We start from the raw sequence: 14,663 nt of genomic DNA, 5'->3' as shown, positions 1-14,663 counted from the left end.
CTCGATGCTGAAAATTATAAAAAAGATTAATAAAACGGAATTTAAATTTGCAAAAATATAGTTTTTGGATAACAGTATTTTAATTAATAGGTAAGTCCTGTTGATTTATAGTTTAACTTCTCGATGACTAATCCTTGTATGAGTTATCTGTCTCGGGAAACTAGTTGTTCTATGTAATTATTATTACCAACTAATTATACAGGTATTGGTATAGGTATAGGTATAACAATATTTATAATATTTGCAGAAGAACATTATAATTTTGTGAAAACGCCGTAAACCCCTTTAAAAATGCCTTATAAATTATAATCATAGGCGTAATTTTGAGGGGGAGGAGGTGCATTCCCAAACTTTGAATAGCATCATCGAATATTGATCATAATCATGACATGTCATAAGGATACATTTATTTCTTACTTTCTGAGACACTAATAACTTATCATGACAAAATAGATAGGTACCTATGTCAGCCACAATACGAGATGTACTCCGCTTAACTATAGTTTCGTAGTTGGCATCATATCATTAGCTGTTAAATTACTTGGCGAACCAGCTAATAGACGGAGTGTGCAGGAGTGGTCGCCGAGCACGATGCGTATCAAAAAGTTGTTGACATACCTATCGCGGCTTTCAGTCATCCAATGTTGTACCCTACTGAACACCAGAGCAACTCCGCTTATCTGCTTTTTTAAATTTTTAATTTGATAAATGTCAAAATTCGAACTTTAAATGTATATAAAAAAAACTGTGCCTATGTATTTTTAATAATTTTCAACTGCTATTGTAACAATATAGGTATCAGGAGCCTTGTATTAAATTTTTACGCTTTTTTACCCAACAACATTTTGTTGATATTTAATATTTATAGAAAAAAAAAAAATTTAAAACCTATGTACAATTGTCTTCAAAAGCTCATAAAAAATTAATTAGCTAGACTTTCCGGTAAACTTTTTTTGTTGAATGTACCTATAGGAAAACTTAAGGGAAACCTTATAGTAAATTTTCAAAAAATAGAAAATTTTTTATGAATTTTGAACTTGTGATGAATTTTGTCAAAACTTTGGCCATAAAAAATTTCAAAATTTTACAAACTACGTTTATAAAAAAAATATTGTGGATTTACGCTCAACTTTTTAATTTACACCAACATCACTTATTATGAGAAACGTTGTATTATATTTTCAAGTTTTTTGACTGACCGAAAAATGTTGTATCGACAATAGATATAGGTATAAGGTATACCTATAGTTAAAAAAAACTAAGAAGCCTCGAAATGCCTAAAAAATACAAATAGGTAGCAGAAAAAGAGTAGGAATATTTAAAAAATGTTATGGTGCATAGAATTGCTAATTTAAACATTCAGTGAAAATTTCATCTATATCCAGTTATTTTTTTTAGAAAAATAAAAGTCAATAAAGTCAATTTTTTCAAAAACTGGTTTTGCGTAAAAATCTTAGTTTTTCCTGGCGCCTTTGAAACCTATATTGGAAATTGTACACATTTTAGGTTTTGAACCTCCAAAAGTACCAATTAGATTCACTTTCCTGCAGTTTCCTAGGTACCAGAAAAGATGATATTGAAGAAAATCGAAACATGTTTACTGTCCCAAAAGATGATGAGGCACTAAAAAAAAAATACACCATTGTAACATCAATATTGTTTCGCTCAGAATATAAAATGAATAATTATATTAAACTTATATAAAGAGGGACATAATACATTATGTTGAAAACAATTCTACATAATAAATAAATAATACCAATAATTCAGAACAATTGGAAATTTGGAATATTTAGAACATAATATAATTATAACTTAGGATAACATACCTATGATAATAATCATTGAACGTTTGGTGTTTGTTAGTAAAGGGCTTTTTTCCTACTTATTGTACTGTAAGGTTATAACTTATAGGTAGGTAGATACTTACCTAAAACAGTTTTTAGCACCTTAATGGCTTAATATACCATAATCTGATGAAACTAAAAATTTATTTAGGCGGTAGGCGTAGGGAGCTTCTATAGAGCGTTGAGCGTATGCGTAAAAACTTAGAATTCGAAACTGCCTGAGCATATAGCTTCAAAACGAAGTCTGGCTATCTAATTTTGATTGCACCGTCGTTCTTAACTCGTTGAAGTACAAAGGTTTCGAAAAAAAATAAATTAATATTCGTAATAGGTGCAGTTAACTAGTGACGCGCGAAAGCGCAAAAGTCTTAAAATAGCGAACTTCATAAAGCTATAACTTCGAAACTAAGTCCGACCGCCAAATTCTGACTTCACCATCGTTCTCAGTATAGTTAACTACATAAGTCTAAATAAAAAAAATAAAAAAAAAAGGGTGTCCGGTAAAGTAACAAAGTTCCAAATTGAATATACTAATTTATAGTAGTGTTGCGCGCATGCGTATCAACGTAAAATCGCAAACTTTGGATATCTATAACTTCCAAAATAATGGTTTCCGCAAATTTTTTTTTGCACCATCGTTCTTAACTCGTCGAAATACGTCTATTTCGAAAAAAAAATTTTAAAAATGTGCTGGGTTGCTAAAGTGAATTTGTTCCAGGGATTATTTAATACATCCGTCAGCCAATGGTAAGTTCCAATATGTCAGATGGGAACTTAGTACTTTCCGGTATCCTGTATTCCTGTCATCCTGATTCCCGGTTGGCTAGGCCGTCCCAGACTAAGGGGGGTTAAACTGTCAAAGTAACAATTTTAGCGATCCCAGCGCAGCCTGTGGTCGTTTAATCACGCGACTCATTTCGAGACGTTTTTTCATGCGGACGCCCGTACGAGTTTTTAAGTTGTATCTCCGTTATTCTGTCCATGGAGATAATATATTTTGTCTAGGCTTCATGGTAGATATTATTATTATTATTATTATTATTATTATATAAAAAATAGTATTATTTATTCAATGTGTGATGGCCGATGCCAACCGAATCAACCATGATGAAAACCACAATTTTATTAATATCATCTCTATGACCTCACTGGTATAGTTCGTGTGTTGGTCACACTGTCGAGCTAACTGTCAATTCTTGAATTCGAATGTAAAATGCAAATTGTATTTTGTAATCGTAATAATTCGTAAACTCGTCGGATACTGGAATATCACAACCTCCGTGGTCCCTATCCTACACTTTTTAAAAAAAATTATTGTTTTAATTGTTCTAGAAAAAGTTTAAAATTCAAACTAACCGTTCTAATTAGTAATTATACTATTATAAAGTGATTATTAGTTAACTCAAAATTTGTTAGTTATTACTTATAAGTTATAAGCTATACCTATCTCATATAATAAACTCTGTGTTACAATAACATATTGTTACAGTTTAGTATACCAACAGCAAACTATATATTGTAATCGGGTAGTCCGTGATTTCAATAATTAATTATTCCTTCAATTTACTGATTGTGGTTTTAACTTTATAGTAGTTTTTAACATTGAATTCAGTGTACAAATGAATATGTGTGTGCCATTCTTTTGTCTGTAACATATACAATTTATCAGTTTTTGTACTTTAAATAATAATTGAAAATGTAAGTAAATCTTTATTACTATAATCAACATAATTAAAATAATATAAGTAGTTAAGATGATGTTAGCACTCTATTGGGTTTCTCTCTTATCCATGCGCAAGGCGCAGTATATTAAATTTGAGTTCAGCAGAACCAATACTGTGTTAGCTTAATTTTATAGTGACAACCTATTATCAAACTTAAAGTTAAGAATATTATCTACCTAGGACATTAATACCTACATTAACATTTATCTTTAATTTATACCATACCTATTTAATATATTGCAATTATATTATTATTTTATGATTCAATTATTAATTAAAGCCTAAAGACGCTAAAATATTAAAGCAAACCACATCAAATTGGTTTGGCTAAACTCAAATTTGCTTTAATGCGCTAGATCACAGAGAGATAACAAATTTACATTTTCATAGGAACCTAAGTATTAATTCTTGTTGTTTTTAATATCTCGTGCTGTATTTTACAACAAAATATAAAGTAAAATTACAATTAAGTAGGTATTCATTTTTGTTAAAAAAAAAATAATGTTAGCTATCATTTCAACTTGAAATTAAGTAGGTACTTTAATAGTAGTTTAATTTCAATAATACAATTTATTTTTCCAGTCTTAAAAATATGGATTCCATAAGAGTAGCAATTCGTGTTCGTCCTCTTGTAAAATCTGAATTGGATCGTGGATGTTCAAATTGTGTGTTAGCAGATTCCGTTAATCAGCAGATAATTGTGAATAACAATGCTAACCTAACGTTTACATTTAACTATGTGTTTAGTACTGAACATTCTCAAATTCAAGTCTATCAGTCAGCTGTTGAAGATTTAGTTCAAAAACTGTTTAGTGGTAATAACATAATTTTTTTTTTATTTTTATATATAATTATTTTGTATTAATAAGTTCCAATTCCGATTTTATTTTAGGATATAATGTTACCATATTAGCATATGGTCAAACTGGTTCGGGTAAAACTCATTCAATGGGAACAAATTTTGTAGATGATGAAAATGAAGACGAAAAAGGTATTATTCCACGAGCTATCCAAAATATTTTCAACGAAGTACAAAATAAATCAGAAGAAGCTACATTTTCAATCAAAGCATCATTTATTGAAGTATTTTAATTTGTTTAAATATATTTACTTATAATAATTAATAATTATACCATTATTTGAGTTTTATCAAATTGTAAATTTATCACCTTAATTTAGTATTCATTTATTTTAGTATAAGTTCCAAATAGTAATAAAAATAGTAATAGTAAATTAAGTTAAAGTGAAGTCTCGTGCTAAAGTTCAATATTATATTGCAAAAATTATCGTATTATTATATTTAACTTTATGACCGAACAGAAGGTTGGGTAGATCAATAAGAACCTGGTGTATGGTTTTGGTTTTATTGTAGTTCTTCTTTTCTTTGGTTATCAGGTCTATGGGGACTAACCCATCTCATAGACATCCTTCTCAATCTATTGATTTTTTCTTTTAATTCAGACCTCCAAGCTTCCCCGTTCGTTTTTATTATATTGTCTCTTCTTGTTTTGGGTCTTCCCATCTGTACTTTTCCACACAGATTTTGTTCTATCATTACTTTTATTTGCTCAATTTGAGTCCTTCAAGCATACACTCTTACTTAATATTATATATTTGTACTTTGGAATAAAATCTCTGGCTCTGTATTTTTCATTCTCTATTAGTTTCATCTTTGATTGGCCTGAAGATTATCCCGGATTACTTTTTCCAATACCAAATTCAATAATATAGGTGATAAATTGTATATATCCTATTAATTAATTATTACCACATTGCCTCAGTAATGTGGTAATAATTCTTTCCCCCACCCACCTAATTCAAGCAGAGTATTTATTGATTGCAACAATATTTTGTTTTATATTAAGCTATTATATTTATACATATTAAAGAATTAAAAATTAATTTACAGCTTTATCAAGAACAAGTGTATGACCTCTTATCTCCTAATAGAGCTACTCTTGATATTAGAGAAGACGGCCGTGGAATTTGTATTCCAGGATTAACTGAAATAAGTGTATCTGATTTTTCTTCAACACTTCAATGTTTAGTACAGGTAATTATTTGGATTTTGAAATTTTTTATTAACAGTATATTCAGTTTATTAAATTATGATACTTGTTTTAGGGTTCTAGTGGTAGAGCAACTGGAGCGACTGCAATGAATGCTCAATCATCTCGTAGCCATTGTATATTTACATTAACCATAAGTCAAATGCAAGAAAATGGGTAAAATATTTTCCTGAATAATTTAATTATTATTTACTAATAACTGTTTGTTTAGAAACAATACAACTGCCAAATTCCACCTTGTAGATTTGGCAGGATCAGAAAGAAGCAAAAAAACAAAAGCTACTGGTGAACGATTTAAAGAAGGTGTTAACATTAATAAGGGTCTCTTGTCTTTAGGAAATGTTATTACCTCCTTATGTGAAAAATCTGCTCATATTTCTTATAGAGATAGCAAACTTACCCGTTTATTGCAAGGTAAATATTAATTAATTTAAATGAAACTAAAAAGTATTATCTGATATTTTTCTTTTTTTATGAACTGATGATTACAGACTCTTTGGGCGGTAATTCTGTTACATTGATGATTGCATGTATTAGTCCTGCTGACTATAATATGGACGAAACTGTGAGTACTCTGAGGTATGCTAATAGAGCATTACAAATTAAAAATAAGCCCGTTATAAACCAGGATCCAATTACTGCCCAGATTTCTGCACTTTCCAAAGAAGTAATTAATTTAAATTTTACTTAAAAATAATATTTAGTCTTTTATATTACTTTTTTTGTGTTTATTTAGAATCAGGATTTGAAATTAAAAATAGTTGCTATGGAAACTAATGGTTTTGTTAGTTGCCCACCAGAACATAATACATTGCAAAAAACCAATAAAGATTTACAAGAAAAGATGCGTGCTATGAGTCAAGTATTAAGTGAATACATGACACAAAGTGCATCCCTAAACATGAAAGCTTTATTGGTAAATATTTAATGATTTATAAAATTAGGTATTTGTTTTATTGGTACTTATGTGTTATCTCGACTACCCAAATATTTCCAAGACTACCTGTTAGATTCTATTTAAAAATGTGCATTCCTGCGTTGTAATCTGTATCATCGTAATTGACAATTTAATTCTGTTTTCGATGTACAATTTACTATCCACGTATCTTGCCATCAGACCAGGTATTTATGTCGTCAGTCAGTCGACAGCCATCCTTATTACGTCCGTCAGTTATTATTTACTGTATAGTACATACGCGCTACGACTAGCCGACATGAATTTTTTTAATTTGCCATCTTCAGAAAAGGAAGCTGTGCAATTTGCGTTAGCAGGTGCTAGGGAGTTAGTACATGAATTCCATGTTATTCCAAACAACTGCAGCCCCGATCCCGATATAGCTTTTGGAAGCATCCGTGTATATTTTTTCGCATTTTATGTTTTGTATTATGTGTAAATATTCTTGTTTATAGATTGAAAGAGGATTGTCTTTTTTTAATATGGAGAGTTCGGTGTTTGCTACGTTGAGATTTGTCCATTAGGGAGTTAAGGGAGGAGAAATAGTTAATAAATCGGAGATGACTAGATTGTTCTCCTGGAGTAGTGTTGTTAAAGTTTTAAATTTTGGATTGAAGTCGAGCGAAGGAAGAGAATTGGATTATATTATATTATTAATTATATAATTATAATATATTATATAATATTTTTACCAGATTTTTTTTAAGTACTTATACATTATTTTGTAATAATTTTTATAACCGTAAAAACGTAAACAATTTTTATTATTATAACATATTACCTATGTCCTATATTGTTTATTATAACTTTATTATAACTTGTGGTAACTAAATTGTGGTAGTCGATATAACATGGTTGTGCACCCAAGGTAGTCGAGATAACGCGTAAGTACCGTTTTATTAATACTATTTTTTTTTAAAAAAAAAGGCCGAAACTGGACGTGATACAATGAAAAAAAATCTTGAAGAATTAAAAATAGATTTTGAAAATGCACTGAAATGCAACAATTTAGAAGAATTTAATAACATAAAACATAAAATTGGCTCAATTATGGTATGTTACTTAAATACTATAATAGGACTATAATAAATTTATAAATTTATATAATGTTTTCATGTACTTGTAGGATGAGCATAATAGAACGGAAGTAGAAATTACTGGAGATGACTATGTTACTGCTACTGAAGATATGGATGAAGATGATGTATCTGAGCCAGATAATGAAACTGATCAAACTAAAGAGCAAATGGTTATGGAAACTATACAGTTAAATCGTGAACTAAACAAACTAAATAAAGAACTAGCTATGAAGGAACATTTGGCTGCTAAACTAATTGAATCAGTTTCACATATTGGTGAATACTGTCCCGAAGAAAATACTGAAGAATTGAAAAATAAACTTGAACAATTAAAACAAGAACGTGATCAATTGGAAGAAGCTCTTAAAGCTGCTCAAACAAATAATATTAATTCTAAGTATGTTTTCTTTATTTTACAAGATAATTTATATAATTTTGTTTTTTATAAAATATTTTTTAATTATACAGGTTGTCTGAACAAAGACGTAAAAAGTTGCAAGAGCTTGAACAAAAAATATCAAATCTAACTAAGAAGTGTTTAGAACAAGATCGAATTATTAAGATGAAAGCTAAGAATGATAAAAAAGTAGAAAACTTAAATAATGAAATAAAGGTGAGTTTGATAATAATACTTAGAAAAATGTTATGTTACATTTTTTACTTTCTTTACTTTTATTGTATGGATTTTATTTTTAGAGCATTAAAGTTATGAAAGTAAAATTAATTCAACAAATGAAAAGTGAAAATGAAAAGTTCAGACAGTTTAAGTTGGAACGTGATCGTGAACTTTGTCGTCTAAAAGAAAATGAACGTAAGCAAAAAAATCAAATGATTCGTATGGAACGATTGCATGTTAGGCAGCAAGCAGCTCTGAAACGTAAATTAGAAGAAGCTGCAAATGTTAATAAAAGACTCAAAGTAATTCAATTTATCATATTATATTACAATACATTTTCAATATCTATCAGTCTGTTCATTTCTAAAATTATTATTAGGATGCTCTTGCAGTTCGCAAAGCTATTGAAGTTAAAAGAGATGAGGCTTTTATGCCAAAAGCTCAGCGTATTCAAAAATGGGTAAATGAAGAGTTGGATGTGCTAATGAGTACAGTTGATGCAGAAAAAACTTTAGAGCAGTTAGAAATAGACCGAGAAACAATATATAAAATGATACAGAGATGTGAAGTAATAATAATTTAATATATGTGAAATACAAAATTTTTATATTGTCTAATAATGATAAATATGTTAGGAACAATTAGAAACAACAGGACTCACAGATGAGTTTAAGTATGGTTTGAAAATGGATAAAAATGAAATAACTGAAGAATTACAGTTAAGAACTGCTCAGATTATGGATCTTAGACAGAAAATATTTGATAGTAATGAAGGTATGTAATATTTATAATAAATACATGAACTTCAATGTTAGTATAATATTTTGTATTAGTTAAGTTTAGAAAATAAGTGTTTGTGCTTTTTAAGTTCACACCAAATGTTGGAATTAATTTTTACTTGGCACAAGATAGTGGTATTTTATGCTGCCTGAAAGGTGATACATTATTGTCTTTGAAAAAACAATTATGAACTGAAGTCAGTAAAAATTCCATTTGTGACATTTCGTCATAAATGTTTTATTTATGTACTTTTGGTGTTAAAATTTAAAAATTGCTCCAACATTTTTCCTTACTTTCTATCCAAGTATTATTATAAATTTAAAAATATTAACTTGTTGCTATTTAAAAAAAAAAAAAAAAACACTGATCACATCCATTCATTCATATATAATATTTATGTTCTTTGAACTTAAAATTTTTAAACAAAATAGAGATTTTGAATTTTTTTTAATAATTAATATTTGTTAACAGAACTGATGAAAAAAAACCGTTTTGATCATTTAACAACTATTGCTGATACCAAAACTGCCTTAAAACACGTATTCCATGTGGCTGCCGATAATAGGAGAGCTATGTTAGAATTACAGAATCAAATTGAGGAACTTAAAGTAAGACAACTATTAAGTTCATAAATTAAAATAACAATTCTGTAATTACTAACAAATAAATTTAATTTGATTTAAAAGTACTTTGGTACCTATAAGGTTAATATTTTTAATGATTTATTTTTAGGCATCTTTACTTGAAAAGAAAGATATTGTAAAAAAGGGAGAAAAAAAAATATTAGATATAATGAACAAACATCAAAAGCAAGTAGAACAACTCCAAAAAGAATATGAAGACAATGTAATACTATTATACTTAAGGTTATGCCGCCAGAAAGTATTAATTATATTTTGATTTTAGATTCTAGTTTTATTGAGGCAATTAAATGAAAAAGAAAGTGCATCTAATGGAGGTAATGGTAGTGAATTTACGGAACGATTCAGGATATACGATGATCAACTTAGTAAATTTGAACAGCTAAGAGAAGAATTAAATCAAAAAGACAAGCTAATATCAGATCTTCAAACAGTTGTAAACAGTGGTATTAGTTCACATCGTTTAAAGTCTTCAAAATCGAAAACTATGAATTCTTCCCCTATCACACCAGTAGGTTAGAACTGTTATAATTTTTAGATGTGATTCATAGTCAATTATTATTGTTACAGACTAACTCTGTAGTTGATGATACCAAAGAGAATTGTGTAGATATTACACCATTACGTCGACGTTTGAATAAGCTTAAACGAGAGGTAAGTTAGTATAATTTATTAATTTGAAATAATATTTATTTAAATTTATTATGAACATTTAGAGCAGAATGTTTGAACCTTCCGAAGAACGTGAAAATCGCTTAAATTTAAAAAGGAATGCTGAAGGACATCCAATGTGTCTATGTATAAAAAATTGTTTAAAAAATATTTGTATGTGCCAAAAAAAGAATTTGTCATGTTCCAAGTATTGTAAATGTTCTGCTGCAGTATGCACTAACAGACATTCACCAGTAAGTCTTATAATATGATTTCAGAACATATTTTATTGCTTATTTAACTATTGAACATTAGGAGATTAATTTAAATCAAATTAAGTACAATTTATGCAGAAATATTATAATGTATTTTGCTATTTTAGTTTGATTTCTTAATTTGATTATAAAAAAAACATATAACTTTTATCCTAATTTTAGTCTAGTAATTTATTTCATCTGTCATTTAAGAAATACAGTAAAGGTGATAATAGACAAGTTATGGCTTATATCAGGGATGGGCAACTCAGAGTAACTAGCGGGCCGCAGTGCATAGGAGAAAGCAAAAAAAAAAAAAAGGTCCTTCAAATTTACTAACATTAATTTTTTACGCTTTTTAGCGGACATTTTAAAAATAATTACTACAAAACACGAAAATAATAGTATAATAAAATTATATGAAGTTATTTGAAAATGTAGCGCGGGCCAGATAAAAAAGATACGCGGGCCGCCAATTGCCCATCCCTGGCTTATATTAAAATATTAAAGTATGACATAAATTGGAAAAAGATAATTAGGTTAATATATGTAATTTATTAACACATATTTGAGACAAAATGTTGATCTTAATAAAATGCTTAAGATACTCCCAGTTATCATTGAACTTAATTAAATTTAAACTAGTTATAAAAAAAAAAAAAATGTTTTATGTTTCATGTTTTATTGCAGAAACATGAACCCATCCAAGAAGAAGAAGAACCATTAGAAAATGTTATGAACCAAACATTTAAAAAACCCAAGTTAGTATGATTAATGATTATTATTAGTCTATTTTTAGTTTTATTTATTTATTACTTGTTTGTTATCCCCCCTCCCTACCAAATATAAGATTGATGAGTAAATTGTACATCTACTATCTTTTTAATCAAAAATTTTGATATTTCTCTATATTTAAATATTTTATTAGTGATTCTAGGACGTTTCCCCATCCTGCCTTCCCCTCCCCAAATTCATTGGACGTTCCCCCCGTTATTAAACAAATAAAATGTATACAGTTTGTAAAAATTATTCTTTAAGGATTTGGGTAATTGTCTTATTTTTTTGTTTTTATGAGTAATTATGAAATATTAATTTCTATTTTAAAGTTTTTTTATGGCATATAAAAATGTCTGTGTGCAACCGTCTGGTTGGGGGTTGATATTAAGATAGCAAACAATTAATAATTATAATTTATTTTAATAGAAATATTTATAATTAATCCAAAATTTTTTTTTAGAACCGAATTACCTACAATAGCCGACATAGCGAATGAAACATACGATCAATTTTAAGAATAATGTTAATTTAAAAATAGCAATGTAGGTAAACAGCTTTTTAATGTACCCTTGTATCATGTTTTATTACGTTTCGTTTTTTGACCAACTCTTATTAATTAATTAATTTTAATGGATCAATTTGTCTCTGCATTCAAGTATTTTAATGTATGTATATATTCATTTTATATGGTTATTTTATAATATATTATTTTCTATAGATTTTACTAACTTTTGTAATTTATAAATTAAAGAACTTATTGTAAATTTGTAGTTTTCTTAATAATAATTGTATAAAGACAACACGTCAACATCTGCAACACAAATTAAAATATTAAAAATATAATTATTAAAAAGTAAGTTGAAAGCGAACCATATATTATAACCGCAATATTCTATATCCATTGTGACTTGTGAGTGCTGTGTGACTGATTCCTGATCATTAGTGTTCGTGGTTTCCCGAACGCTTTATGTAATTAAAGATAAACTACGGCTAAGCTTCTTCGACATCCGTAACGCTCAGTCGCCAGTCACACATCAGTACATCACTATATTTTGCGATAAAAAAACCTTCAACTCGCATGTGGCCATGAAAGTGCCAAAAAGCGAAAGAAAAATTCAACCAGTACCAAAAGCCCGATTTTAATTATGAAAACCTGTTTGAATTCCTTATTCTCTTTTCTAGGTTATGTACGAAATGGATTTGCGATTTTTGTATTGTTTAATAATTAATTAGTATAGTACCAAATTAATTTTATTTTTATTTCAAATTCGCTTTTACTTTGGTTTTACAAAAAAAGAAAAATTCTGTCTCCGAAATAATAAGATATCAATAAAAAAATGAGTGATATTCCAACAAGAACACTCCGCCATACTCCGTGTAAAAAAAAACGGCTCTAAAAGTTTGATATCATTTTATTGGTAGCTAAGTCTGAACTATAGATATAATGTATGTTAAAATAATCTGCTAAATAATTGAACTTAGCTTGGCAACTTAAGTTACAAATTAAAAAATACTATAGCATAATGAGTACCTACTACCTTTTTTTTTTCCAGTTTGAAACCGACGACGCCGCAGGAATTGCTTTCGCATTACTTCCGCGGCGCCGTCATCGTTTATTTGATAAATCAAACAATTTATACATACGGGGGAGGTAGACAGGAAGACTACCTATTATACATAATAATAATCTTCGACCATATAAACTAATAGACGCAGCATACGGCAAATATATTGACGCCAACATCGTAAAATGTGTGACGTCACGTTTGGGCAATACCATGGACTGACTAACACAGTACCTATACAATGCCAACAATATAACGCGGCAACGCTATTGCAATAATTTGGTGCTAAATTTTTAAATACCATAATCATTTTGCTAATTACAATAGTATTCACGTATTGTCTTTTATGGATAGTAATGTAATAGATTTATTACTATATTAGTACCTATAATATAGTTGGCAATGGCCAATGGCCATCCCGTTATCCCGATAAATAATTTATAAAATATCTGGCTTAGGTACTGTCTGATTTTATACATTTCCTATAAGTAATTAATTATTAATACCTAGTTATTAGTTTAATTGTAATTATTAAACTATACATATTAACTTCATATATTTATGAAAAGTAATATTATATCATTAAAAGACTAAATATGATCTTAAAAACTGTAAAATGTTAACACAAATAAGCTCTATAATACATACATATAAAATAATTAGTATTTTTTTTTTTTTTTTTTTTATTAAAGAAATAACCCTCGGCAGCTTGGCCATTGGGATAAGATACATTTTTTTTTTTTACAAATAGGTGTTACATGATATAAATATAAACACGCGTGGGTTCGTATCCCATCTTCGTCGCCATTGTTATGTTTTAGATAGAGGCATAGAGCACAACTTGTACACAAAAGTGCAAAACAACGAATGAATTTTTATTAAATAATATTATAACAATACAAAATATATTCTGGAAGAAAATAACTATTTCCATATTTCCAAAGACATAACAGAAGGTTTTAATAAAAAAAAAAAACAAAATATGTCTAGACTAGGTTGTATTATAATCTTAATTATGAGGTTGAGTATTCAGCTGGTTAGATGAGCTTGTCCAATCCGGTCTCCTGGAGGAACACGAATATGTCAGGTGATTGCAAGACTGGTCCAAGTATGTCGTATAAATCACTGGATAAATGATTGCGGTTCCTTGCGTCGAGGTATGCAAAACATTCCGTGAGGATGTGTTTTATTGTTAGTGCCACCCCGCATGTCGCACACGAGGGAGGCTCATCTCGGGACATTAGGTATCCATGGGTTATTCTGGTGTGACCTATTCTTAACCTGTTGATGATGGTTTCCTTTTTCCTGTTGCGATGATTGTTAGGCCAGTGGAGAATAGTTGATTTAATTTCGTTAAGTTTAATTTTTTGTTTTGCCCATGTATTTTGCCAAGCTTGTATTGATATATGTTTTATTGTTCTTATGGTATCTTGAGAAGTAGTGAGCGGGGTGATGTCTAGGGAAGTTGAGGAGGCTGTATGCTTAGCTCGCATATCAGCTTTTTCATTGCCTTCAATTGAAGAATGGCCAGGTATCCACATTATTTTGACCACGTTCCCTTTGGAGAGATGGGAGGAGATGAGGAGGTGGATTTTCTTTGCAGTGTCATTAGGTTTATGTGTGTTTGCTATGCTAGAAATTGCACTTAAGGAATCACTTAAAATAATAAAATTTTGATTTTGTTTTCCAAATGCGTACTCCTAAA

General features: G+C 28.9%; 1 protein-coding gene across 1 annotated transcript; it reads left to right on the top strand.

Moving 5' to 3' along the window:
- The first annotated feature begins 3,076 nt into the window (after window positions 1-3,076).
- Window positions 3,077-12,153, top strand: LOC100165559 (chromosome-associated kinesin KIF4). The gene is made up of 21 exons (XM_001948309.5): window positions 3,077-3,545; window positions 4,154-4,386; window positions 4,464-4,654; window positions 5,481-5,624; window positions 5,696-5,796; window positions 5,852-6,054; window positions 6,132-6,307; window positions 6,377-6,556; window positions 7,523-7,648; window positions 7,722-8,071; window positions 8,143-8,287; window positions 8,371-8,592; window positions 8,670-8,858; window positions 8,926-9,064; window positions 9,542-9,678; window positions 9,803-9,916; window positions 9,977-10,222; window positions 10,282-10,365; window positions 10,428-10,616; window positions 11,307-11,377; window positions 11,854-12,153. The coding sequence occupies exons 2-21, from the start codon at window positions 4,164-4,166 to the stop codon at window positions 11,906-11,908; spliced, it is 3,285 nt and encodes a 1,094-aa protein (XP_001948344.2). The 5' UTR covers window positions 3,077-3,545; window positions 4,154-4,163; the 3' UTR covers window positions 11,909-12,153.
- The last annotated feature ends 2,510 nt before the right edge of the window (window positions 12,154-14,663 follow it).

This window comes from Acyrthosiphon pisum, chromosome A1, assembly GCF_005508785.2.
Source record: "Acyrthosiphon pisum isolate AL4f chromosome A1, pea_aphid_22Mar2018_4r6ur, whole genome shotgun sequence".
NCBI classification, from domain to species: Eukaryota; Metazoa; Arthropoda; class Insecta; order Hemiptera; family Aphididae; genus Acyrthosiphon; species Acyrthosiphon pisum.
The sequence above is the reverse complement of the archived record's forward strand: the minus strand, read 5'-3'. Positions and strand labels throughout refer to the sequence as shown.